The 23,845-nt window shown below is 40.8% G+C and overlaps 1 protein-coding gene across 2 annotated transcripts in view; it reads right to left on the bottom strand.

Moving 5' to 3' along the window:
- The window catches only part of EGFR (epidermal growth factor receptor), a 145,426-nt gene that overhangs the window by 6,646 nt on the left and 114,935 nt on the right, over positions 1-23,845 (bottom strand). For both annotated transcript variants that reach the window (XM_065753000.1, XM_065753001.1), the window contains exons 8-22: positions 23,026-23,142; positions 22,338-22,464; positions 22,165-22,238; positions 20,903-20,993; positions 20,237-20,436; positions 19,510-19,642; positions 17,800-17,899; positions 16,177-16,334; positions 12,520-12,555; positions 10,910-11,051; positions 9,708-9,830; positions 8,673-8,771; positions 4,786-4,971; positions 1,244-1,399; positions 341-416 (exon numbers count right to left, since the gene is read on the bottom strand). In XM_065753000.1, the coding sequence (XP_065609072.1) occupies positions 341-416; positions 1,244-1,399; positions 4,786-4,971; positions 8,673-8,771; positions 9,708-9,830; positions 10,910-11,051; positions 12,520-12,555; positions 16,177-16,334; positions 17,800-17,899; positions 19,510-19,642; positions 20,237-20,436; positions 20,903-20,993; positions 22,165-22,238; positions 22,338-22,464; positions 23,026-23,142 (1,818 nt within the window). The remainder of the gene's footprint in view (positions 1-340; positions 417-1,243; positions 1,400-4,785; positions 4,972-8,672; positions 8,772-9,707; positions 9,831-10,909; positions 11,052-12,519; positions 12,556-16,176; positions 16,335-17,799; positions 17,900-19,509; positions 19,643-20,236; positions 20,437-20,902; positions 20,994-22,164; positions 22,239-22,337; positions 22,465-23,025; positions 23,143-23,845) is intronic.

Below are 23,845 nucleotides of genomic sequence, written 5' to 3'. Positions count from 1 at the left end.
TCTCAATATACTGCTTTATTGTTGGTCTCATTCTATTCCACAGGAAGGCAGTGAAGGAAAGCTTCAGCATAAGTTCATCACGTGGAGACGTGCAGTCTCCTGCCTGCATCTCCTGTCAGAGAAGGGCTCATCATGTGGAAGCATATTCTGTAAAAATTCTTACACCTCACCACTGCTCAGTTTTGTGGGAGTTTTACTTAGTCAAATAGGTGATTTTGGCCCATTATTTAGGTTCAATCTCTCAATCTTCAGATAATAGGAAGAATAAAGAACTTGTTTCAATGTCACTGCAATAGTTCCAATGTATCTACGAAAATTATGACTATATTTTTAGACTCACCATAACTCCAGACATCACTCTGATGAGTATAAATCCGGTGTAAAATTGACTCCAATGCCATCCATTTAATAGGAACCTAGGAAGATCCACAAATTAGCCATAAGATGCCGAATCAAATTTTATCAGCAACATTTACCACCAGGTGGTGTTTTAAGTCAATGGTTTGGTTGTAGAAGGCAGTCAAAAAAACACAACGAAACAACACAACTATTTGAGTGTTAAAGCAGGCAAGTTTGAGTCCCTTGTTACTATTTTCATTTACCTGGAAACTTGTGAAATTTTTGAGTCTATTATAAATATCTCTCACGAGTTAATTTTACTGTATTTTTAACAGTTAATATTTTAACCATCTGTTGTAACAGAATAAAAATCCAGTCTCAGACTGTACGACAAAGACTGATTTGTGCTCATCTGATTTCCATTTATGGTCACTGCAATATTTGCAAGCAGATTCTTGTTAGTTTCTCAGCAGGACACGTTCCCTTCATCAGAACGTAGTACAACATAAAGATTGAACCAAGTCTGACAGGTCTTTCTTCTGTTATAAACATACGGCATTCCCTTTATCTTCATAAAATGTATAGTGTTATTGGCGTTGGCTACGTGATGAATCCAGACATGGTTTTATTTTTATGGTTTTTTAAATACCTTGTTTTTTTCCCAGACATTCAGGGTGGGAATTTCAAAAGCCCTGCTAACTAAGTCCCCACTGCTGTCACACTGGCCTGACGCTGCTCTGGCTGTGCTCAACAGACTTGCACAGGATTAAAAGGCAGCAAGCTTAGATTGCAGATGAGCTTTTCGAAAAGCCTGCTTTCTTTTTCCCTAGTTTTAATACAAATGCTCATGTATGAGCACAAACACCAATGAACACACCATGGTTTACTCTCCAGTGCTTTTTACCTTGCCTCCCTCTGCATGATACTCTTTCTCATCGGCCCCAAGCAGCTTTGCCAGCCCAAAGTCTGTGATTTTCACATGTTGTGGAGTCTTAACAAGGACATTCCTGGCAGCAAGGTCACGGTGCACCAGGCGACGTTCCTCCAAGTAGTTCATTCCCTGCAAAACAATAGACTGGTGGTGGGCATCTTGCTCACACACTTTGGGCTTTAACACACAAGTAAGTTACCGAAGTAATTCTATGGTAACTGCTGCTCTATGGTAACTGTATACACACAACCATAAACACATGGTAACCTATTCCTCTTTCAGAAAGATTTGCTGTTTTGAATTTTGTGATGCTGATTTCAGGAAGGGGATGTACTATGTGGAGAAGGAGGTGGCTATGGTACAATCCTCTAGGAACCTTTATGTGGGACTGTACTTAAGTGGAATCATGAAGGAAAAAAGGGATGGCAGGAGGTATAGCAGGGGATGTAGTTCCCCTGGGACTTAGTTCAAGACCTAAAATCAGCATAGTACTGTCAAATGAGTGGGCAAAACCATCATTCAGCTGCAGTTGCACAACTCCCGTGACCTGAGGGTAGCACAGTAGAGATGATGACCATCACCATTCCTACACACACAGGCCAACTTCACTAGGAGAATCTAGACACAAATGGCCTGAGAGTGGAATCCAAGCAAAAATAAATACATCATTCAAAGTTGCCAGTTCTGTGCCTTGTTACAATGAACTCTGCCTCCTCACTGGTAGCAATTAAGCATCTCTCTGCAAACACAATAAAAAGAAAAAAGTAAAAAAAAAAAACAACCTTTATTTAATGGCTGAGCTCAGAGTTGCACCTATTTTCAAATCCTCTTTGTAAAGGCAAGTTCTTCCAGTTTCAGTGCCATAGCATACGTGCTTTTTTGGTACAACTTCTCTCAAGGAGGAACACTTTTCTCTGGAGTGACTGCAGATCTCCCAGACAAATAAAATCGCTAATTGTGCTGGTTTAACTTTTAAGGCATGAATCTGCCTCTGCCTCTCTGACCACAGAGATTATTCTTTGTTCCCTCAATTCCAATCTCGTGGTGCATGGAATTAAAAAAAAACAACACATGATTTCTAAGTTTCCTGTGAGATCCTTTCTAAAAACCACAATTATTCCCAGTCCATAGGTTTCTGCTGGCAGTAGATTATGTGCTTGTATTTTTACAAAGACAAGATTAATAAAAAAGTGCTTCTAGCCTACAAGATTCACACCAAAATGAGAAAAATGTGATTATAGGGCACTGGAGGGAAAAATTCCCTTCCACATGCCAGCCCCATCCTAAGCCCGATGTGAACCTGGACCACCAGTGAATCTTCCACTACATTTTCTCAGCAGAACTTCACCCCTGCACTAAGAGCTGCTTGTGTTGCCAAAACAAACCACCCAAACAGACTGGCACAATGCCACTGTGAGCATGCATTTAATTATACAAATACATCTTTAATGAGCAGAGCTCTTGGAAAAAAACAAAACAAAACAAAACAAACAAACAAACAAAAAAAAAGAAACAAAAAACAAAAAAATGACTATCTTAAAAAAAAAATCACAAAATCTCACCCCAGTGGAGCAAAGATTTCCTGCTAAGCATGTACTGCTGCAGAGACATATGAGGACTCAAAGCTACTGAAAAGCAGAATATCAGTTTCACATTAAGCTATTTAAGACTCTGGTAGCCAAAGGACTTGTGCACATGCACAAGCATACACCAAAGATGTTGAACTGCTCACACAGAAAGTACAACAGATCTCTACTTGTGTGCAAGCCTGGGATTTAAGCCATTTTTTCATCATTAAGAGTGAGATTAACATGTTCAAAGTTACTCCACAATGTTTCTGAACATGGTGTAGAAAATTCTCTGCCATAACATTTTACCTGAAAGACATGGCTTAGTAAAAGATGTTTGTGAAAGATACAAACAGAAATTATTTCAAAGCTGTGAAAACAGAAACAAAAATAAACTTCACAGTGAACTTGTTTCCTTCTGGTTAGTTTCCTGACACAAATGTACTGGCCATAATTTTTCTCCCCATTTTCTGAGTCAGAGAAAGTATAATAATATTAATAATGTAAGAAAGTATAATATTGGGCATGACTTTATCAGTGCAGCAATAACACCGGGCACATTGATGGGAAAAAGCCATAAGCATGATTTACAAGTGCTTTAACGAGAACTTCAGTATGGAGCAACACAAAGGAGGATGCTGGAGGTCAAGCAGCACTGGAGAGGGTAGAGGTTACTATGGGTGAATGCTGAACTGATGTGAAGAAAATCAAAAAGAAGCAACAATTGTGAATGGCAATGTTTCAGGCAAGTGCACAACAAATCTGATGCTCCGAGGATCAGACTCAGGACTGATACTGCCACATTAAAAATGAATGAGGAGGAGGAAGAGAAAAAGGGAAATGTGGCCTTCAGTTCATCATCCAAAGGAAATAAGTCCACGAGAGAGCAGTAACTGGTTTCAAACGAGAGAGCAAGAGTCAGGATAATGGCAGCTCACATTACCAATGGACACATAAATTAATTTGCTGTGGAGTGCACTGTAAAAAAAAAAAAACAACTAGATGAAAAATGTGCTCTGTGTACTTCTGGTGGATACATTTCTGAGATCCTCAGCATGTTTCCTGAAAGCAAACCACAGCCATAAGAGCCTGAGATGTATACAAGGTCTCAAGGGACCAATAAGACGGTAAGCATGTGATTAACTTGTGGACTGGTATTACTGAAATGAGCAGCATTAAGCATCTAGACTTCGCAAATAATGCTATCACGCATAACAAACCTTACACAAACTGCAGCAATTGGTTTTGCCCCATTCTTCCACACCTAACCATCTTCCATGCAGCATATTACTGCTAAGGGCTGTACTTATTCTCCTTCTCTTCAGCTCCATGTACAGGCAGGTAACTAGTGCCAGTTGTGATAATGATGTTTTATTTGGCACTGTGGACATTTCAGTCTGATTACATGCATCAACTTATTGTATATGAATTGCAAAAGAGCCCTGTGGTGTTTGGAATGTTTTTGGTCACAGCCAGATGGTATTTATTAATCAGCAGTTTTGATCCCCAGACCACACAGATTTCATCCTGAAAAACCAGGGTCATTCTTCAGGACATGCCAGAAGGTATATTTAACATCACTGTTTACCCTGTGGCACAGACCAAAAAAATCCCATAACTGAAGCAGCATTTTGTTATGAGAATTGACAGATTTTGTTCCCTCCTCTGCCACAGCTTCATTACATCACTTTCACTTGAGGGTGTTTGGTTTTGGTGACAATATTATGCTGCCTAGGAGCAATTTATTAATTCAGTGTCTTGAAAATGGTAAATTGTTTAAAACAAACCAACAGCTTACTGATGTGTATCAAGTCTCCAGGAACCATGAGGCATGGTGAAATACACAGACCTGCATAGACAGGTAAATAAACAAACATGACGTATTGCCTGATATCTGCGTTGCAGCCTGGGTCTTAGCTGGCCCCACAGCTGAGCTCATCAGCTTACCTTTGCAATCTGCACACACCAGTTGAGAAGGTACTGGGAGCCAATGTTATCCTTGTGCTCTCGGATGTAATCAAGGAGGCAGCCATAAGGCATGAGCTGGGTGATGAGCTGCACAGTGGAAGTGAGGCAGATTCCCAGCAAGCGGCACACGTGAGGATTGTCAACACTAGCCATCACATAGGCTTCCTGAGAAGAAAGAAGGGAAGAAAGGGATGTGAAACACTCCCTTATGCATGACTAAAATGTCTGGATATGATATCAAGAAGATATTTATACATTTTATGAAAACCTTAATAAAGCCTTTTGAATCTGAGTTTCATAAATACATGAAAAACTCTTTCAAGCTTGTTCACCCCAATTAAGGTAAACAAGGTACCTCTTCTTTCTTTGCTCTTTCTGCAGTTAAGAGAAGTCCCCTGGGAGGCTGTTGGAGCATGCTCCAGATAAACTGAATACACCCTTTAACATGGCCATGGGGGTTAAACCACCCAGACTTCACAGGTTTCCAAGCAAAAGCTACTTACAGATTTAAATTTGGGATTCAAAGAATGCTCAAAGAATGGTGTACTGATGGATGGTTGAATGAATATGAGCCAGCAGCATGCCCAGGTGGCCAAGATGGATAGTGGCATCCTGCCTTGTATCAGGAATGGTGTGGTAAGCAGGACTAGGTAAATAATCCTCCCCCTGTACTTGGCACTGGTGAGGCCCTACCTCAAGTACTGTGTTCAATTTTGGGCACCTCAATACAGAAAGGATATGGAGATGCTGAAGCAGGTCCAAAGAAGGGCAACAAGGCTTGTGAAGGGCTTGGAAAGGGCCCTATGAGGAGAGACAGAAGGAAATGGGGCTGTTTAGTCTGGGGAAGAGGAGGCTGAGGGGAGACCTTATTGCTCTCTTCAAATACGTGAAAAGTGATTGCAGCAAGAGTGGGCTTGGTCTCTTCTCACTGGTAACAGGAGATGAGGAAATGGCCTCAAGTTGTGCCAGGGGAGGTTTAGGTTGGATATAAGGAAAATCTTCACAGAAAGGGTTGTTAAACACTGGAATAGCCTCCCCAGGGAGGTTGTTGAGTCACCATCCCTGAATGTGTTTAAAATCCATTTGGATGTGGAGCTCAGGGACATGATTTAGTTGTGGGTTGTTAGTGTTAGGGTAGCATGGTTAGGTTGCTTGTCTCGATGATCTTGAAGGTCTTTTTCAACCGGAGCAATTCTATGATTTTATAAGTTAAATACAACACGGGAAAAAAGTAAAGCTGAAGATATTTTTTTACTAACTTCCCATCTGATTTACAGTATTTCTGTTTTGGACATTTTAAAAGACCTCTGATTGAAAACTGATATAATTACATAAATAAATGGGAATTTTTTCCATGTAGTGAGCTTTTAGGTCAGCATCTTAACTCAGCATCTGGAGTGCAACAACTAATCATCCCTTGAAAGTTTCAGCATTAAGTCAGGTCAGCAGCCCTCAGAAGCCTAAATTAATATTCATGGCCCTATTGTCACAGGGCACTACTTTGGCAGGGAAAGAAGCAAATCTGCACTTTCTAACAGCTTATGAAGTGAAATACCACAGCACTAAAGTCGTCACCTAACAAGCTTTCCATGGATGTCATATAGCTGTGTAGCTGGTAAGAGATATTATTAAACAAAGATATTATAGCAATGACGTTCAAGAAATAAACAATCCCAATTCTTAAGCAATACATTCTGTCCCTGGAATTGCTGCATGACATACCAGCCTAAGCAAAACATGACATAATGTCATTTCTTCAGAAGCGCTAATTCTGCATTTGGTTTCTTTGTTTAAGAGCCAATGGGATGCAAGTGGCCTCCAGGCAGCCAGACTAAAGATGATCTCCAGCAGAACTCAAATAAGGGATCCTCAACCTCCTGCAGAATGTGAGTAGGTGACTGAAAAACAATTCTTTCTCAAGGAGAGTGCTGAGTGTGGTAGCTCATGGAAAGATAAAAGAACACAATGTGCTCTTTAATTATATAAACATTTACAACATTTTTAGACAATCTTGTGAATCCACTATATGATGCTCAGATGGAAGCAGAGAGCAAAATACACTAATCTCAGTAGGCCTCAAAACCCAGCAGCCATACCAATTAAGGGCGTCTGTTCCACGTCTGTTCCTAGTGTTGCTTCCTGTTGGGATTCAGCTCTGTGCTGTATTAATTTCAGCAGGGGAAAAGAAATCTGCAGACTCACTGCTCCCTGCCCATCTGCTGCACAGCCCCTGTGGGGCTGGCCTGGGGGCAGAGCAGGGAAGCTGGAGGCGTGGAGTGGGCATTTAGCCACACAGCTTTCAGAGAGCTCCCAGATTTGGTAATAGGGAAATAGGGCTGCCGCCTCTTCACAAGGAGCAGAAGGGAGCTATTGTACATCCAGGATCCCTCTAAGTAGTCCAAGACATTAAAGTAGGCCTTTGTTTCAACTGTTTATCTTGGAAATCTCTGTGTATGCTCTGACCTGCTCCAAGTATGCTTGGTATTCAACAACAATCTTCTGAATTAGCCCTACCCTAATAAAGTCAGCAAGAGCTTGTCTGGATTATAGGAACTAAAGCTGCTGTGCTGTTTCAATGCCTAGCATGTTTCTGTAGGAGAAATCACCTTTAATTGGATGTCATTATCTCTGAGGTTTCAATGACCTTAAAAAATTGGTTGTGTAGCAAAAGGAGAAGAGCTTTAGGAGTCATCTCTCTGACTTTATGGAGAAACTATTTTGATATCACCAAAGAGCAAACAACCCATGCATGTACTACCCTATCATCTGGGTATGTTGCTTTGCTGAAGGCAGGATGCAGTACCACAGGCTTACTAACTTTTCCTTCACTACACAGGAATTTGATGCAGTTCAGCGCAAATCAACCTTTGTGAAAACTGTATTGTGCTCCTAATCACCGTGAAGAGTGAAACAGCCCCTGAAAGGCCCATGCAGGAGGAAAGAAGCCTACCCTGGATGCACTGGAGCAGTAATGGGTATGGGACTTGAAAAAGGGTGAGACAGGCCTAGGGGCAAAGGGTCTGTGCTGCTTGTATCTTGTCCAATGGCTCAGGGGAACAAGCGATTTCTCCCCATGAGATAACATTAGGAAGCTGGTTCCAGAAGTCCAGAGAGAAAAACTGGAAGCCAGTTTCCAGACCATAGTTTCTCATGTTGTTTAGACATAGCTGTCAGCAGCTCCTGTGGACATGCAAAGGGGTGCTAACAGAGATCTTGGTCATCTGAGAGCTGCCGATCTCTGTTCCTCTGAAAGCATATGAAAACAGCGCCCCATAGACTTTTCCCTGTTTTGTGAAGTCATAACTTTTATCCAAGTAAGAAAATAAAATTCCCATGCCTCTTTCAGGAAGTGAGATAATTTTTCACTGTTTGAGGCTGAGAAACTAGTCTGCTGGGAACTTTTCTTTACGGATTAACAGTTAACTTATTCCTTTATAACTGAACAACAAAGTGATGATGACCTGCAATGTCAGGATTCAAAAATCCTTAAATATGTTTTCATTGTTCTTATTTACACTGTTGTAGTGGCAGTTAATGCCAGAATTTAAGGCTTGAGACACAAGAATAAAGAAAATGGCCTCAGGTGTAAATGTACAGTTCTGACTTATGTGCCAGTTCATAATTATAATTATTTATACTCATGCTGTGAGTACAAATAACATCAGTGCTGGGACTGCAAGCAAGGACTTCACAAGAGATACAAAGCATTTCCCAAAGACTTGCATTATAGCTGCCCTTTTATACAAAGAACTCTGGTTGGGATGTTAAATATTTCTTGCCAGCCAAAATTCTGTAATTGCTTTAGCTGCTATAGAGGAAAATCCACAGTCCACTGTCAACTTGGGAAAACAAATATGAACACTTACATCAAGTATTTCCTTGTTGGCTTTTGGTGATGTAGCCTCTCTCAATTCTTTAATAGCAACAGGAATTTTAACCTTTTCCCCTTCTGGGATCCAAAGTCCCTACCAAAAAGAAGTACAAAGAATTACTCAGGTTAATTCTCACAATTATTGTATACATTTTACATCTTTTGAGTAGACATAAATATTCCAAGCAATGGGAAGGCAAGACAAACAACAAAAATCTGACAAGCAATATGCAGAAAGTCATTATGTCTTGTGGGTAATAAAATAATTCTATCAGTGGAATGACATTCTCTGCTACCTTTACCATATTTTGTTGAAAATAAACCCACAGAAAACCATGTTAATTATCTGTATGAATAGCCCAAGTCATGTATAAGGAATACCTTTCTTGAATAGAAATCTAATTAATTAGCACATCATGGCAACTGCAATAGCAAAACCTGTCCACTTCTAATTTACAAATCACTGGATGAAAATGCCTGAGATTTTCTTATGTGCAATGAGATGGCAGCTCCCATACAAATATTCCAGTCCCAAACATATGCAATGACAGACAGGTTTATGACATGACTGGTTCAGTGCTCTACTGCGTCAGGAGGTCAGGTAAAGCATGGGGTACTACAAAAGGAAGCTCTGCTGCAGCACGTTGTGATGTAGATGTATGCTTTCAGAGGTCAGTAGGGTTTGTACCCCAAAGTTCTCAGCCCTAGCTGGAAGTCTGCTTCAGAAATAGAGCTTTATAGATATGTGAATCTACAGGTTTACATTTCAGTACTATTGCCAAAGGTCAAAGGTTGAAACCTTCATCCCCTAGGTTCAGCAATATAGCTTCAGAAACACAAAAAACTCCCATGTTATTAAATTAATAAATCAATTAATGACAACTTTAGTAGTATCTCTGCCATTCAACACATACAAGCTATGAAAGCTAGTGAGAAAATCTACAGCAGTAACCTCAGCTCTCAATTCATGCTTTGTTTGGGTGGCTTTTCCATGCAGGAAGAGATAGAGAGGAGAAGATAAACATCTTACCTTATAAACAGTGCCAAAAGCTCCGGAGCCCAAAACTTTGACCTTTTTAAATTCTGTTTCCTTCAAAATTCTCAGGTGGGCCTGATTTGGTGCCTCTCCACTGGGTGTCAGTGGCTCGACAAGCTAGTGCAGACAAAAATCAAGGCTTTAGAAGGATACAGGTTGGAGTACAGCAAGCAGCACAATTTGTGGAAGGAAATAAATCCTCCATTTAAAATAATGAACATTTTATTCCAGCTGAAGTTTATGTGAGCTACTGTGACCTACAGCAATAAATACCTACAGTTGTTCCAAATTTTGAAGGTAAAATCAATCAAAATAAGCTCTGTGACACGATTTCTGTTCACTGAAATTGAGCAGACCAGCAGCTGCCATTTTGAAGGAAAATGAAGGAATATTGGTGTTCAAATGAATACTTACACATAAAAGACTTAAAAAATATGGCATGAAGAACAGTGCAATTACCACAGATCTTAAATAAGATTACTTTTTTTTCAACTTGCATATAAATTATAAAAATGTTTTAAGCAATGCACAAGAACCACCTGCAACCTTTCAGGTTTGCTCTTGTTTAATTAGATGAAATTCCCATGGTGCTGGAGGTAGCTCTCCCAGATCACAAAGTTTAAAAACAACAATTTAAACTGTGAGCACAATTATTTTATAAATTGAAAATGAAAAGTTGGATTGACTGTTGATATTTTTAAGATTTGATCTAAGCGTTGTTGCAAACAGTAGCTTCCAAACATAGATATTTAACACTTTTTTTGATATGTAAGTCAGCTTTTTCCCTTTATTGATTTCCTTTTGTTGCTACTTGGCTTGCTGGGAGGGAGAAATGATTCAGCGCTGAGGGTTTACACGGCAAGGCTGCACAGATAAGCAACCATATTAAGTATCACTCCTCAAGCTGTCTTTTCCCCGAGCAGAAATTTTCAATGATTGCCACTGAGATTTAGACATCTAAATCCCTAAGGTTCTGGAAAATTATATCCATAGAGATCAGATTTGAGATTAAATGAGAAGGTGTTAGGTGGCCACTGCCTCTTTTCCAAATGAGTGTGGCAGATGTCATGTCAGCCAAGCCAAGGGCTTATTGAATTAAAGGCAGATCTGTGATGTTGCAACTCTCTGGTTTAAGGTGGTCCAGTTTCATTGCCCTCAGGAAAGCAGCCTGTCCTAGATGTGTTTGCAGTGCTCACCTCCCTCTCTTGCAGCAACCTGCGCAGGGTACGCTTCCTCACAATGTGACGTCGCCGCAAGTAAAGGCCAATGCCCAGGCCAACCACAACCAGGCACAGGAGTCCCCCGACAACACCAGCCGCAATGGATGGGGTTTTGGAGCTGCCAGGCACAAGGGATGCAGAAAGAGAAGAAAATGCTTAGGTGTATGATTTAAGAAAAGCCTACAGTGGCTGCATATACATTTTTTATTTTTGATTGGACATCGAAACAATTTGACATTTCAAGAGTCTTCAGCAACTGTACTTTTAAGTTCCTCACCCAGTGGTTATGTTTATCAATCACCAGGGAACAGTGAAAAATCAAAAGAACTGAGCTGATATGAGACCATACATACTTCTACTGTGTTTAGCAGTGGAGATTTCTTCTCCACTGCCTTGCCATCTCCCCTTCCTGCAGACGGTTTTTGCACAGCGTCTTGTATTTTCCATTTCTGTGCCATTTGCTTTACTGCATTTGTAGTTTTGTTCTGTATTTGCAAAGCAACCTTTAAGAAACCAATTTTCTCTGGAAAAGATGCTTCTATGGCCAAGTGCTGAGCCTTGCAGAGATGGGTCTGCTTGTTTGCCCTGGTGATTTTAATACCACAAAGCAGGAGGGAAAAGAAAAGGGCTTCCATGTCAATGAGGTACTTACAGCTTTGTATGTGTGCAGGTGAGGTAATATCAAGAAGGCATACACAGCCGTAACACTGTTCGTGATGCTGACAGCTCACCATTATGAGAGGGCATAATACATGGGTCATGATGTACTTCAAATTGTCTGCCCTTCTCCCCAAGTACAAAATGATCGAGGCTGGGTACCATGTGAACAGTCTGTGTTGCATGTACTGATTGCTGTCTGCTTTTATAAGAGTCTGGTTGGTTTCAGACTTCAGCTGAAAAGAAAAACCTGTTTTCCAAGATTGTATATTGGTCTGTACTTGGAGATCCATCACAGCTGCCCAGGGGATTACTATTAAATAGAGTCACATTTTAACAGTACTTTTAGATGGAATTTGTCTCGCCATAGCATGACTTAGTGGTCAGAAAATAAATCCCTCTCTTAGTCACAGAAACCTGTTGCATGTTCTTGAGCAAGAAATGAGGCCAAACAATGCAAAATAAGATCTCATTAGAAGAACAAATGTCTATCTTTGCATGAAAGGGTTGCAGATGTAGGGATTCCAGGCTGGAAAAGCCCCCAGGTTCTCTGCAATTAATTCCCTATAATGCAGGGAATTAACTATATCAATTCTAAACATCTCTCTTTCTGCCTCTAGACCATTACTCTTTCTTTTTCCAGCTTCCTCCTTTTCCTTTTCACTGTCAGAACCCACGTCTCATCTTGATCTTCCTTTTGACAAGCTATGCAGAATAAGTTTTGGGTTTTGGAACCTTGTGTCAGTAAGAGCAGTTCTCAATTTTTTAGTCATTTTTATAGTTCTGAGCCTGTCACTTCCTCTTACGGATCTGAAGCAGGACTTTACCAAGCTTCAGCCTCAGTGTTACAGTGTCCAGCAGGTGCTGCAGAAATGCAAAGATGCATTCTTTCAAGCTCTGTCATTAATTATAACAGATGGAATACTCACCCATTTGGACATCCTTCAAGACCTGGTCCTTTGCATCTGTAAAAACAAATAAATGCTACTAACATATTAGCTCTGGCATACCTACTCCTATAATTCCAAATAAGAAGAGTGGTACTGGTGGAAATTTTATGTTTCAGTGTAGTACAAGTATCAACATAGGTATTTATAATAATCAGACATTCTCACAAACATCACACACAACGGCCCTGCTCCAGAGTCTTTTACGCAGAGCTGCAGTTATGTTATGCAATCATTATAAGGACTATTTTAAAACATCTTTTTATGATGTTTTAGAATGGAGAGGGGACACAGATACACACAATCCAAAATGACCTCGATTCTCTGCTTCTTTATTTTAAATATATATCTGTGGTCTTTATGTGTACTGTCCTGTTCACCAGCTTCAAAACATGATCAGCTTCCTTAGACTCTGAGGCCACAAAAAATAAACAGAGACAGCTGTGTGATAGCCAGTGTGCTATCAGTAGTGCTCTGTCTCTGTGTGGGCATTTCAGCTAGCAAAGAAGATCTCAGGACTGACTGAAGAGGAATACAGGATAGCAGAAAGCTACAAGGAAATGCACAGCTGCAGATCCTCCTGCAATATCTTGGTGTCCAGAGAAGCTACAGATTCCAGTTTCCAGACTTTCAACAGGAAAGGAAAGCTTCGGTAGCAGATACATACTTGCATCAGAAAGCAGAATTTGACAGCACTCCCTTTGGCTATAGCATCCATGATATTTTTCTTTCAGAATCTAAGATCTTATGCCACTGGTAATGTAAACAGGTATGACAGCTACCCAAAGAGCAAGAAACATTACTAGCAAGTCATTCTCCCTGTGCTTGAGTTTAAAATGTCCAAAATTCATTTTGGCAACCTGATGCAAAAAACAACATGGATAAAAACACAGTGACTGCATTCATATGGTGCTCTAACAGGCCCGAGGGGCAGTGTGCATTCCCTAAGTGCTGCAGGGCTACAAGACATATGCTCTTCACAGGAATTGTGGTCTTTGTAGTGTCTACCAAGGAAGGAAAGCATTACGGAGGGGATTACATCATCTCTGAAAAACAGAGCACAGCAAAGATGGAGTTCAGTTTGTGGTATCTGCTCTCTGCGCTGAATAAAAGGTGTGTCATCCCAAAGCAGCTCCAGAGGAGATCAAGCAGGGGTTAAGGAGTAAGCCCGTGTGGGAAAAAAGTGCTCTGAGTTGCCTCTTACTGAGAGGAGGAAACAGAAAAATTTCAAAATGGCAGGTGAAGCTGAAGATTTTGTTTCATGGAGTGACCTACGTCCAGGGGGGTAAGGAGGGGAAGCAACTACTCATTTTATTGTGTTTTTATTTGTTTAGTTTCATTACTCTGATCTTCCCCCATGTATTTGGCTTGTTTTGAGGCCAACACAGTGCTCCAAGACCCAGCATCTGGAAGGTCTTTTGAGTTCAGTGGGCTCCCATGCAAGAATGTGCATCCTTGTGTTCTGGACATACTGGAAGTACTGTGCATACTGGTTCCTGGATCCTGGGAGTCTGTTCTGTTAGCATTCCCTGACTGCCTACAGCTTGTTTTGTTTGCTTAGTTGTGTAACTAAGCAAATCAAGGCTGCACGTGCAGAGCAGAGTCATCAGCTTGCTTATGGTCACAGGAGATGGATCTCACTTCGCAGCAGGCTTATTTCTTTGGGCACTTAAAAGAAAACTGATCTAGGACCCAAGACCTCAGACTATCACACTCTATCAATCACCTGGATGTGAATTTCTATATGCTAATGTAACAAAGCATGTGCAAGTTCTCCTGGTAAGGATGTGAAATTAAAAACTCTTTATTCCAGAACATGACCAAAGCCTTCAAGTTAATTCTTACTAAAAATTCTGTTTTTCATGCTACTTTATTATGGCAAACCTCCATGCACTTCCTAACTGCAAAAAAAAAAAACAGTACCTGAAGTCTAAGGAATGACTGACCAGTTATTATTCTAGGCCAGAAAGTAGAGGGAGGAGAAGCGTATATTTTCATCTGCGCTCATTTTTTAGAAAAGTATTTCCCATACAAATCCAATCAATATCAAGACTAGTGGGATAAAGTTAAAAGGTGTTTGTGAAGAAAATGATAGATCAGCATGTGTTTTTCAAATCCCATGTAATTTTCTGATTCATTTCACAAGTCAAAGAAGAAACAAAGCCTATGACAAATATCTATCCAAGACTAAATATAACCATTTTCCTTTAATGTGTAATTTTATGATGACACCCAACACAAGTAATCCATGCTTTAAGGAATCTATCTTTCCTTTTTTTCATTCTTGAATCATTTTTCTTCTCGCTAAAATGAGAAATGTGACCTTGTATTATAAACTGCCTCAAAATCCTATGGCTCTATTGGATGGAATCTAGCAGAAGTTGTACTCTTTGAAATATTTCTCTACTTTTTGGAAAATTAATGCTGCGTATAGTCCCTGAAAGTATTACATACTGCACTCAGCATTTCCTCTCTCTATGTAAATATTCCTTGTCCAGGTTCAGACACAGCTATATATTTCCAAAATCCATCAAGATTTTAACAGCCTTCTCCTCGATCCACAGTTCCTAATTTGATGTAATGCAGACACATTGCTATTTATGGCCTTTTAGAGAGGACTTGTGTTTTAACAGCCTAAATTACTTCACAATCATAAAAGAAATGAAAAACCATTGGGCTTTTCAAAGTCTTACAAGAGTTTGCCTTTTCTTTCTTGTTAACCTTTAGAACATGACAAAGGCCACCTTCTCACCCACCCCTAAAATCGTCTGGTATTTAACACAAGGACCAGTAAGGCATAGCATTGGTGGAGACTCTGAAGGCAGGACTCATCATCTAGTTCTAGTAACTGCAGTTGTGCTGTCTCCCTTTCTTGTTCTTCCACTTCACTGGCTATGGCTGAATTTGATTCTCATGCTCCAGGAGAGACACAAGAGAAAAGCAGATCCCCCAACATGGAGCAGAATAATCAAGCTGGTGTGTTTCATTAGTTGCTGGAGATACCAACTGAGTAATTTCAGGGCTTTGGGGACATTGCTCTCTTTAAAGGAACACATTTTCTTAGCTGTACTACAGGCAGAGCAGAAAGAAGTTGGTGTACAAAATCCCCAGGCAGTCATAGGAGAAATACAGGAGAACTTGAAAGTGTGGAAAGAAAAAGGGAAAGAAAATCACTGTGGTACACCCACTGCTCCACTGAAATGTCCCTCCTAAAAAATCAAAGGTGCAGGGAAAAATGTGCCCCAGGAGTTCAGCATCCACCAGATGTCACTGATGCTCCTCCCAAAATCAGAAGACCTTGTGCCCAGCCAGGTGGAAAAAAAGAAAAAAGTGCATCACTGGTGGGAGAGTTCTGTAAAATTCCAGAAAGTTTCCCATTTAAATAAGCAAACAATCCTGTTTTAAATGATCTAGAGATTGAAAAAAAAAAAGAAAAGAAGTGCAACTGAACTTTTCCTATTTACAAAGTCCACTGCACTTTGCTTACATTACCTGTGTATGCCTGACCTCTTTCACTTCCTGCTATTTTTTGTTCTTGGTGTTTTGAAACGGGACTGGTCAGGAAGGGAGAAAGTCTGAAACAAGCTGTTTCTCTGCTTTTTACTTTTTCCTCTCCATTCAGACCAAGGTTTTACTCACCCTCGTGTACAGTTTGGATGGCAGAGCTGGCAAACAGCATTGGCATCTGCATACTTCCAGACAAGGGTATCATTCTCACCCAGCACCCCTGCAGGGCAGGTCTTCACACAGTGGGGACCATCTATAAAATGGGCACACTTCACGCAGTGGTCTGGGCCCTGCAAAGAAGCAAAGAAACAACTCATCTATAATTTCCTTACACTCCTTACACTTCAGAAGGAACTCATCTATAATTTCCATACACTCCTTACACTTCAGGAAGAAATGCAGAATATAAATATCTGTGCATTCAACTGTGGAACATTTTTTTGTTTCATTACCTTGCTACCTGAAATGCTTTTAAGTTTTTGCTCTTGTAGGACGGACTGTGCAAAGGGCAATACCTGATGGTTAAAGCTAACGCTTCATCAAGTTGGAATTGTTGCTGCATGGCTCCTGCTGCTCTTTTTTCTTGCCCTGTGCCTGATGCGAAAGCTCACATTTTTTATTTAACACGGGGAATAATCTAATGACAACCCATTAAGGGGTGAGTTGAAAAGCAGAGGGCCAGGTTGTTTCCTGCTGCCATCTACCATCATGATTTAAAATGATGAAGCTGTCTGCTTATCTCTCTCTGAAGTACTGGCCCCAAATCATTATTTTCCTGGTTTCTCTGTGTTCAAGAAGCACAGGAAATGGAAACTCCCCAAGGATGCCATGCATTTTCTACTTTGAATAGCATTTAGTTTGTGTTTAAAGGCCATTTTAGGCAGAACTGTTTTTACTCAGACTGTAACAGCACCTGGAATGCTGTAAGTATTTTAAATCAGGGAAACCAGTAATTCTGGGTCAAATTCTACAGAAAATACAAACCACAAAAAAATCCACACTAACTCCACAGTGTTGGTTTCAGTGGAACTACAATAAGACATGCTATGTGAAGATTACTTTAATTACTGTAATATCTAAGGGCATATATAATATACTAATTACTAGATGCTGGGAAATATGGAACAAGGGGTGGTCACCACCTGAAGTAGTTTATAATGTTAAAGGCATCCCTTAGGCCATGGTGGTCTGAACTGGAAGGGAGGATGGAAGTAGTTCAAATTGCTAAGCAGTCACTCCTCAGACTTATGGGCAAGGGTCAAATACAGAGGCTGCATGAGATGGTAAAAGGTGTTTTAACGAGTTGGACTAAGGAGCACAGAGTAGGATCTGTGATGGAAGCAGGAGATTTGATTTCAGTTAGTGAGAAAGGCTCACTGAGACAGAGGATGCATTAAGGAGAATTACAGTTTTGTCACTAAGACATGAATTTTATTTGATTAAAATGAAATTATTTTTCACAGTTGCCAAACTGAACTTTTCAAAACACATGAGTATTCTAAAAATTAAAGAAAAAAATATATAAAAAACACTGAGAAAGATTCAGGACTGACTGGCAACACTGAACTGTTTTGACTTCTGTAAACACATCCTAAAGTTTTCTCTCCTGGCTTTTCTCCCCGACAATGGATCTTACTCTCTATTTTTCCCCTTTTCCCCATCTCTGACTGATCATGGCAAAGGGAATTCAAGATTATCTAATCATACTGAACCACAGCCCAAGGAACTGGTTTGCTAAGCCAGGTCTATCCTTACAGGTCCAGTGCAGGTTGTGTTGTATGCAGTGGAGTTCTGCACTAAGCATTCCGGGTGGCAGGGGAGGCATTTGGAGTCCCTTTCAAACTCACGTGGCTCCCTGGAATAAAAGTAAAAAGAGAAATATTAAAACCCCAGCTAATTAGCGAGGATTAAAATTTGTTTGTCTCTCCACCTCCTGGCTTTCCCAGCTTGAATCCATTGGGATGATTGTACTAGGATTGATATAGGAGGAGGTGTAGAGACCATCTTGCCTGATGAAGCACACCAGGGGCATTTTCTCATCTCAATGGGGAGGTAAGCAAAAGGAAAACTTGGATGGCAGTGGAACACATGGCACTCCAGGCCACACACTACAGATGAGTTTACTTTCCATTTTAAGATAATGACATAGAATATTCTCAAAGATTTCCATAGGCTTTTAAATGGTAGTAATAGAAAGAGATCAGCAAAATTATTTCAAGTGATTCTAAGGCTCCAAATAATAATTAGGAAAGTTAAACTGCAATGCTCTGATAATTAAATTCATGGCCTCCCTAGAACACACAATGAATCATTAAAATATGAAAGTTGGGAGCAGATGGTTTCAATAGCAATAAAGCTGTTCCACTTCAAGTAATGGTGTTATTAATTAAACTACATTTACACATCATAGGACACAAAAAATGCCCAGATCTGCCCTTCAGGTCATAAAAGCTGCTGGAGGGAATTCACTTATGAAAAAGACAGCTGCTGAATGGCAAGTTGATAGACAAATCATCATGGGCATCAGCAACCTGTCAAGTTCTCGTTTAACACTAAAGATTTTAGTATGAAACAAAGGCAGAAGTGTTTACAGCAACAAATTTATGGATGGTAAAGCATTAGTCTATTGCACATTACTGAAGATCAGCATATTTTTCAGTGCTAGCCAATGCTTTTCCTGCCTATATCACCTGTTGAACTGACTGGAAAACAAACAAACAAACAAACAAAAAACAGCCACAGCCCTGACACAAAGACTTTGGTATGCTTTCCTCAACCCGAGAAAAGCTTAAACAATTTTTATGCCTGAAATTACTGCATCCAGTGCTCTGCATGTTCATCTCCAACGCTGTGCATTGGAGGGTGACATCCAGTGCTCTGCATGTTCATCTCCAACGCTGCGCATTGGAGGGGCAAGTCACTCACCTGGCTGGTGAGCAGGATCCCTGTGTCCCTTCAGTGAGAGCCCCTGAGCACCCCAGGGTACCCTCTGACCTAATGAAACACACTGCAGTTCAGCAAATCCAACACACTGAGCATAATGAGAGCCTTTGCAGCAAGGAAGCCTACAGGGGGTGGCTGTGTTTCTACAACTGCCTCTGTGGTTGGTGTCTAGTTGATGATGGCAACTGCCTCTGACTCTTGTCTGTTTAACGTGACAGGCACAACTTGGATTTCTGTGGGTTTAAAACTCCTTTATGCTATTTGGGAAGGAAGGGTAATGCTTAGCCTCCTTGGGTTTGCTGACAGCTTTCCAGCAGGCCTGATGCCCAGGAGTAGTGGGTATGAGCAATGCTGAGAACTGGGCCTGAAAAATTCCCTGAATATATATATTTTTTTTGAGTGGGGGTATAGTACTCAGGCTAATACCTCCACCAAGCCAGTGAAATGTGATGCAAGGAGAGACCCTATGTCTTGCTCATACATTCTAAAACCAAAACCCCCAAATGCCTACAGGCCCCATACCCTTGCATGATGTTGCACTGTTTCACACACTCCTTCTGGCGACTGAAAAACCTGCAGGAGAAGCAGTGGAAGGGTCCTGGGCCCCAGCAGCCCACATCCGAGCACAAGGGGTCACACACATGCCTGTCAGCAGCTGAGGAAAGAGAAGGTATAAACTTCAAGGCAAGAGAAAGGGCAGATACGGCATTGCAAATGACTCCATCCTGACAGTCAATTTTTTTTCAAACTCTTCCAAAACAGATATGAATGACCCCAGTAGTGTAGAAGAGGAATAATTACAATTTTATTAATTCCCAAAGCTTGAACTCTGGCCTTTATTTTTGGAGCAAATTCTGGCCTTTCAAAATTAAAATGAGATCCACTGTGACCACGTACCAGGCATACAGTAAAGCTAAACCAGTACTAGGAGGAGATACATTCCCAATATGTAGCAAATTCACATTCTGGAAAGCGAAATTATTAGATTTTGGCCCAGGGACCACTGCTGTCAACAGCAGCAGGAGTGATTAACTTTATCAAATGAGCCTGATGTCTAGCTGGTTTCTGTGTCCATCATTATGTCCATAACAGGATGTACAATCACCATGAAGCCCACATCTCCTGCGGGACCAACTCCACTTTTTCCTCACTGACTTCAATAAAGCAGCATTACTGATGAATTTTGCTTCAAATTACTCTTGCATTTCAGCATGAGCTTCTTTGAGGGCAGGAAAGCAGATTGACTTACTACAATCATTTTTGTTTCTGTTCTGTATAATTTTTGTTTTCTGACTCTGAGTAGCAAACAAGCTGTGCCAATTCATGGTGTCAGCGTAGCAGAGGTTCTTGTTCTTCATAATGGCAATGTCTCCGTCACTTATTTCCTTGAGGGAGCGCAGCCCCAAGGACTGTATTTTCAAGTTAACAACAGCAAGGGAATACTGGCCACTGAAATGAAGATGGACAAATACAAAAGACATGGAAAAAAGAATTAGTGAACAGGGTTACTTGGAGCATTTATCTTTTGGTTTTCAAATGTGTTAGTGTGCAATCACTTTTTTCTAGCGGGAATTGTAAACTAAATTTGGAAGGACACATGCACTCCATCAAATGAATTATGAGTAAGGATAGCAGTAAGCAGAGAAGCTATTTTGAGCTGGTCCACAAAGCCATTCTTCCTCTAAGGGCAAGCTCAAGTAGGTACTGAATGCAGGTTATAAGAACAGTACAGAGGTGCAGGTTTGATCTACTCTACTGCTACCAAAATGGTGCTCAGCACTTTGCAGGCCATTTCCTGTTTTGTATGCGTATTGCGACACCCACATATCCCAGTTTTAGGCACCTTGCTGTGCTCAGAGAAATGCAGCTCCAGTAGAGCTCTTATTACAGACAGCCTAGCATGTGATTTACTTACTGCTGCTTGGTTCGGCCTCGGATAATCTCCAGATTTTCAAAAGCATAGAGATCAGTAGCATTATCAGGCCAGGCCTGAATCAACAAAAACCCTGAAATGAAGAAAATGAAAAATGAACATTAAAAAAATGTAGTAATAATGCAAACACTGTCAGTATTAAAGGTGAAATGTCTTTCTCAAGCGTCTCTTGTGCCAGAAGAAGGCATTCGTGCTTTCTATGTGCTTTTCTGATAATGTCAGAATTAAACATGACGTTATAGGCACATTTGTAAACACCACTTTGTAAAAAGTTTACTTTTTACCCCCTCATAAGGTTCAGGAGCACCAGAGAAAAGTGTGTCAGGGGCTGTGCATCTGCCACGCTGAGCTGCCAGTGATGACTCTTGACACAAGAATATCCTGCTTGAGGGACTGTGGGCTTCCCTGCAGCATGAGGAGGCATTGTCCTGTTCCCTTTGTGTGCTGCCTTTTGGTAAGAGGAAAAGTGGGCATAAAGCAGGAATGACATAGAACAGTCATCAGCTCAGAGTGTATTTGTTATGAGAAGCAAACTTCTCTGCTCAGGTGAAGTGCTCTGGAGAAGGAAAAGAATCTGAGAAATTGCACACTGCTGTATGAAACTCTGAGGTTAGTCAATGCTATTCTGAAGGCAACAAGACAGGTAAAAGAGATAAAGAGAAATGGACCTGGAGTCAGACCAAGGGGTCCAGCTCTGACATTACATTCATTTTATAACCAGATGAATAGAATTACTTTCATTTGATAATTGCATAAGATTGCAGCCAAGTGCTCTTGTACTTTGTGGCTCTCAGCCACTTTGTGCTCATCTCCAGGCAGGGCTCTTTGGCCTGGGGATCGAGTCTCCATGGGGATAATGCAAGACAATGAGTATGGATCCCTAAGGAGCTGTGGAAAGGTTTTCCACAAATAGAAACACTTGACAATTTTTAGCTAGAGTGGCACGCCCCTACATCACCACACACTTCTTGGGTAGCTGAGAATTGCTTCCACTTTTAGTCCTTGGTATGGCTGACCATTAGGCAGGAGGGATGGTCTGGAAAAACCACACACCTTGCTCAAGAGGCAGGGTGAGTGTTACACTGGCAAGATGCTGCTGACCGCCCGTGTGAGCTGTGACCCTGCAAGCTCAGAGATATTTGCCTGCAATTCCGGTCACATACTTGGAGAACTTTCCTCTTCTTGCTTTAGATTTTTGGCAGTACCACTCAGATAACAAGTCATGCTTAACAGATGTCACTGACCTGATATTTCTTTGACTGTTCTGAAGACATCAAGCTTCTTAGGGTCAAGGGGTAGGGTCTTTGTGAAGGCATCCCTGAAACAAACAGAAGGAGGTATTGGGAGAAGAATGAATCAGCCTGAATTTCTCCCTAGCCCCTTTCTTTCAGTTCTCAATGAACAGCAGGCAACTCACCCTAGAAATGCAACAGGAAGAATGCTGACATCCCCATTGATCTTCGTACAGTTTTTGAAGGAGTCGATGTTTGTGGCATTTATGGATAAGATCCCTTTAAGTTCACCTATTCCAATGCCATTGCACACTGTTAAAGCATGGATACAAAAGTTTGGTAGTGAAGAGAGAAATATCATCACATGTAAGGGAATAAATATAGAAATACTACTAGTTCAGAAAGCACTCCCACTTGGTCAATTCTACCGCTGTAAGATCAGTCTTATAAATCTTTTGCCTATTGCTGCTTTTCAAAAAGCACCAAAGGAAAAATACTTCTCTCTTGTACAGCTGTGCAGCCCTGGTCCTAGCATCTCCACACACAAACTCTAGCACATGGTCTTCCCTTTGTCCCATTTTCATTTTATTCCTGTTGACGGGAAACCGGGAAGGATAAATAAAGGAGGAGGCGGATGTGCAGGATACACATTAAGTGCAGTTTGTGTAAGTGTACTTGCAGCATATTGCAGCTGAAGCATGCTCTCTGCCATGCTTCCTGAGAAAACAGCTTATTAAAACTTCATAGTCTCAGTGGATATGTGTATTAAATTTGCACTTTGAGGGCTTAATTCAGTTCAGAACTCCATGTGTTTATTCCAATAAATCATCTATCAACTCAAAGCCTTACTGTTTCACACCATGCTTTTTATACCTTTGCTGCATAGCCCATCACATTTTTTACACTTCCGGACGCCATTTTCTTCCACTTCATAAGTATCAGTATTGCATGAACGAACGCAGGAACCGTGATCTGTAACCACATAGTTGTCTGGAAAAACAAGGATGACAGAGAACACTGAAAAACAAGAGGGATGCACTCGGAGCTATAAAGGTACTTCCATACTAGGAAAAATAAGGTCTTCTGAACTTTGGCCATGCATAAAACACAGGCATTAATTATTAATTTTCACATCCTTTGAACACAGACAAACATACAGTGCTATCAGCATTTTGTAACAGAGAATGGTTACAGAAGAGTAAAACAACATTACAAAAGACAGACTGCAGCAGTGTTGTTATCTGAATCAATACGCAGCCCTTTTGAACCCTCACTTTCACACACCCCTCCAAGCTAAGGGCAATGATGAGACCCTCTCTTACATTTAAGTCTTGTTTGCCTAAAAGACCACGGTCATGGAAAAGCTAGAAAGAAAGAAGGCATCTGTAGAGGAAGCAATGAACACAGGACTTCTCAAAGAGTGCATAAATCAATGACTTTCTATCTATACTAAATAAGAACCAGTTAGGAGTGGATACTGTGTTAGTAATCAATGGGATTGTTCCCATATGTCTTCTCTGGCCATTGTGTTGATGATTCTATTAAGGCGATTTCCTCTTCATTAAGAGAAAATCTTCAGAAGTCAAAATTTAACTGCTAATAATCAGGGAAGTTGATGGATTCAGAAAGATTTAAAAGGCTGTTGTATTGGTAAGCCATTCTCTCTTGTCACCTGTTCCCAGAGGAACTGAAG

This window comes from Cyrtonyx montezumae, unplaced genomic scaffold, assembly GCF_038088225.1.
Source record: "Cyrtonyx montezumae isolate F1298 unplaced genomic scaffold, pur_monq_1.0 scaffold_8, whole genome shotgun sequence".
NCBI classification, from domain to species: domain Eukaryota; kingdom Metazoa; phylum Chordata; class Aves; order Galliformes; family Odontophoridae; genus Cyrtonyx; species Cyrtonyx montezumae.
This window is presented reverse-complemented; position numbering and strand designations above follow the sequence as displayed.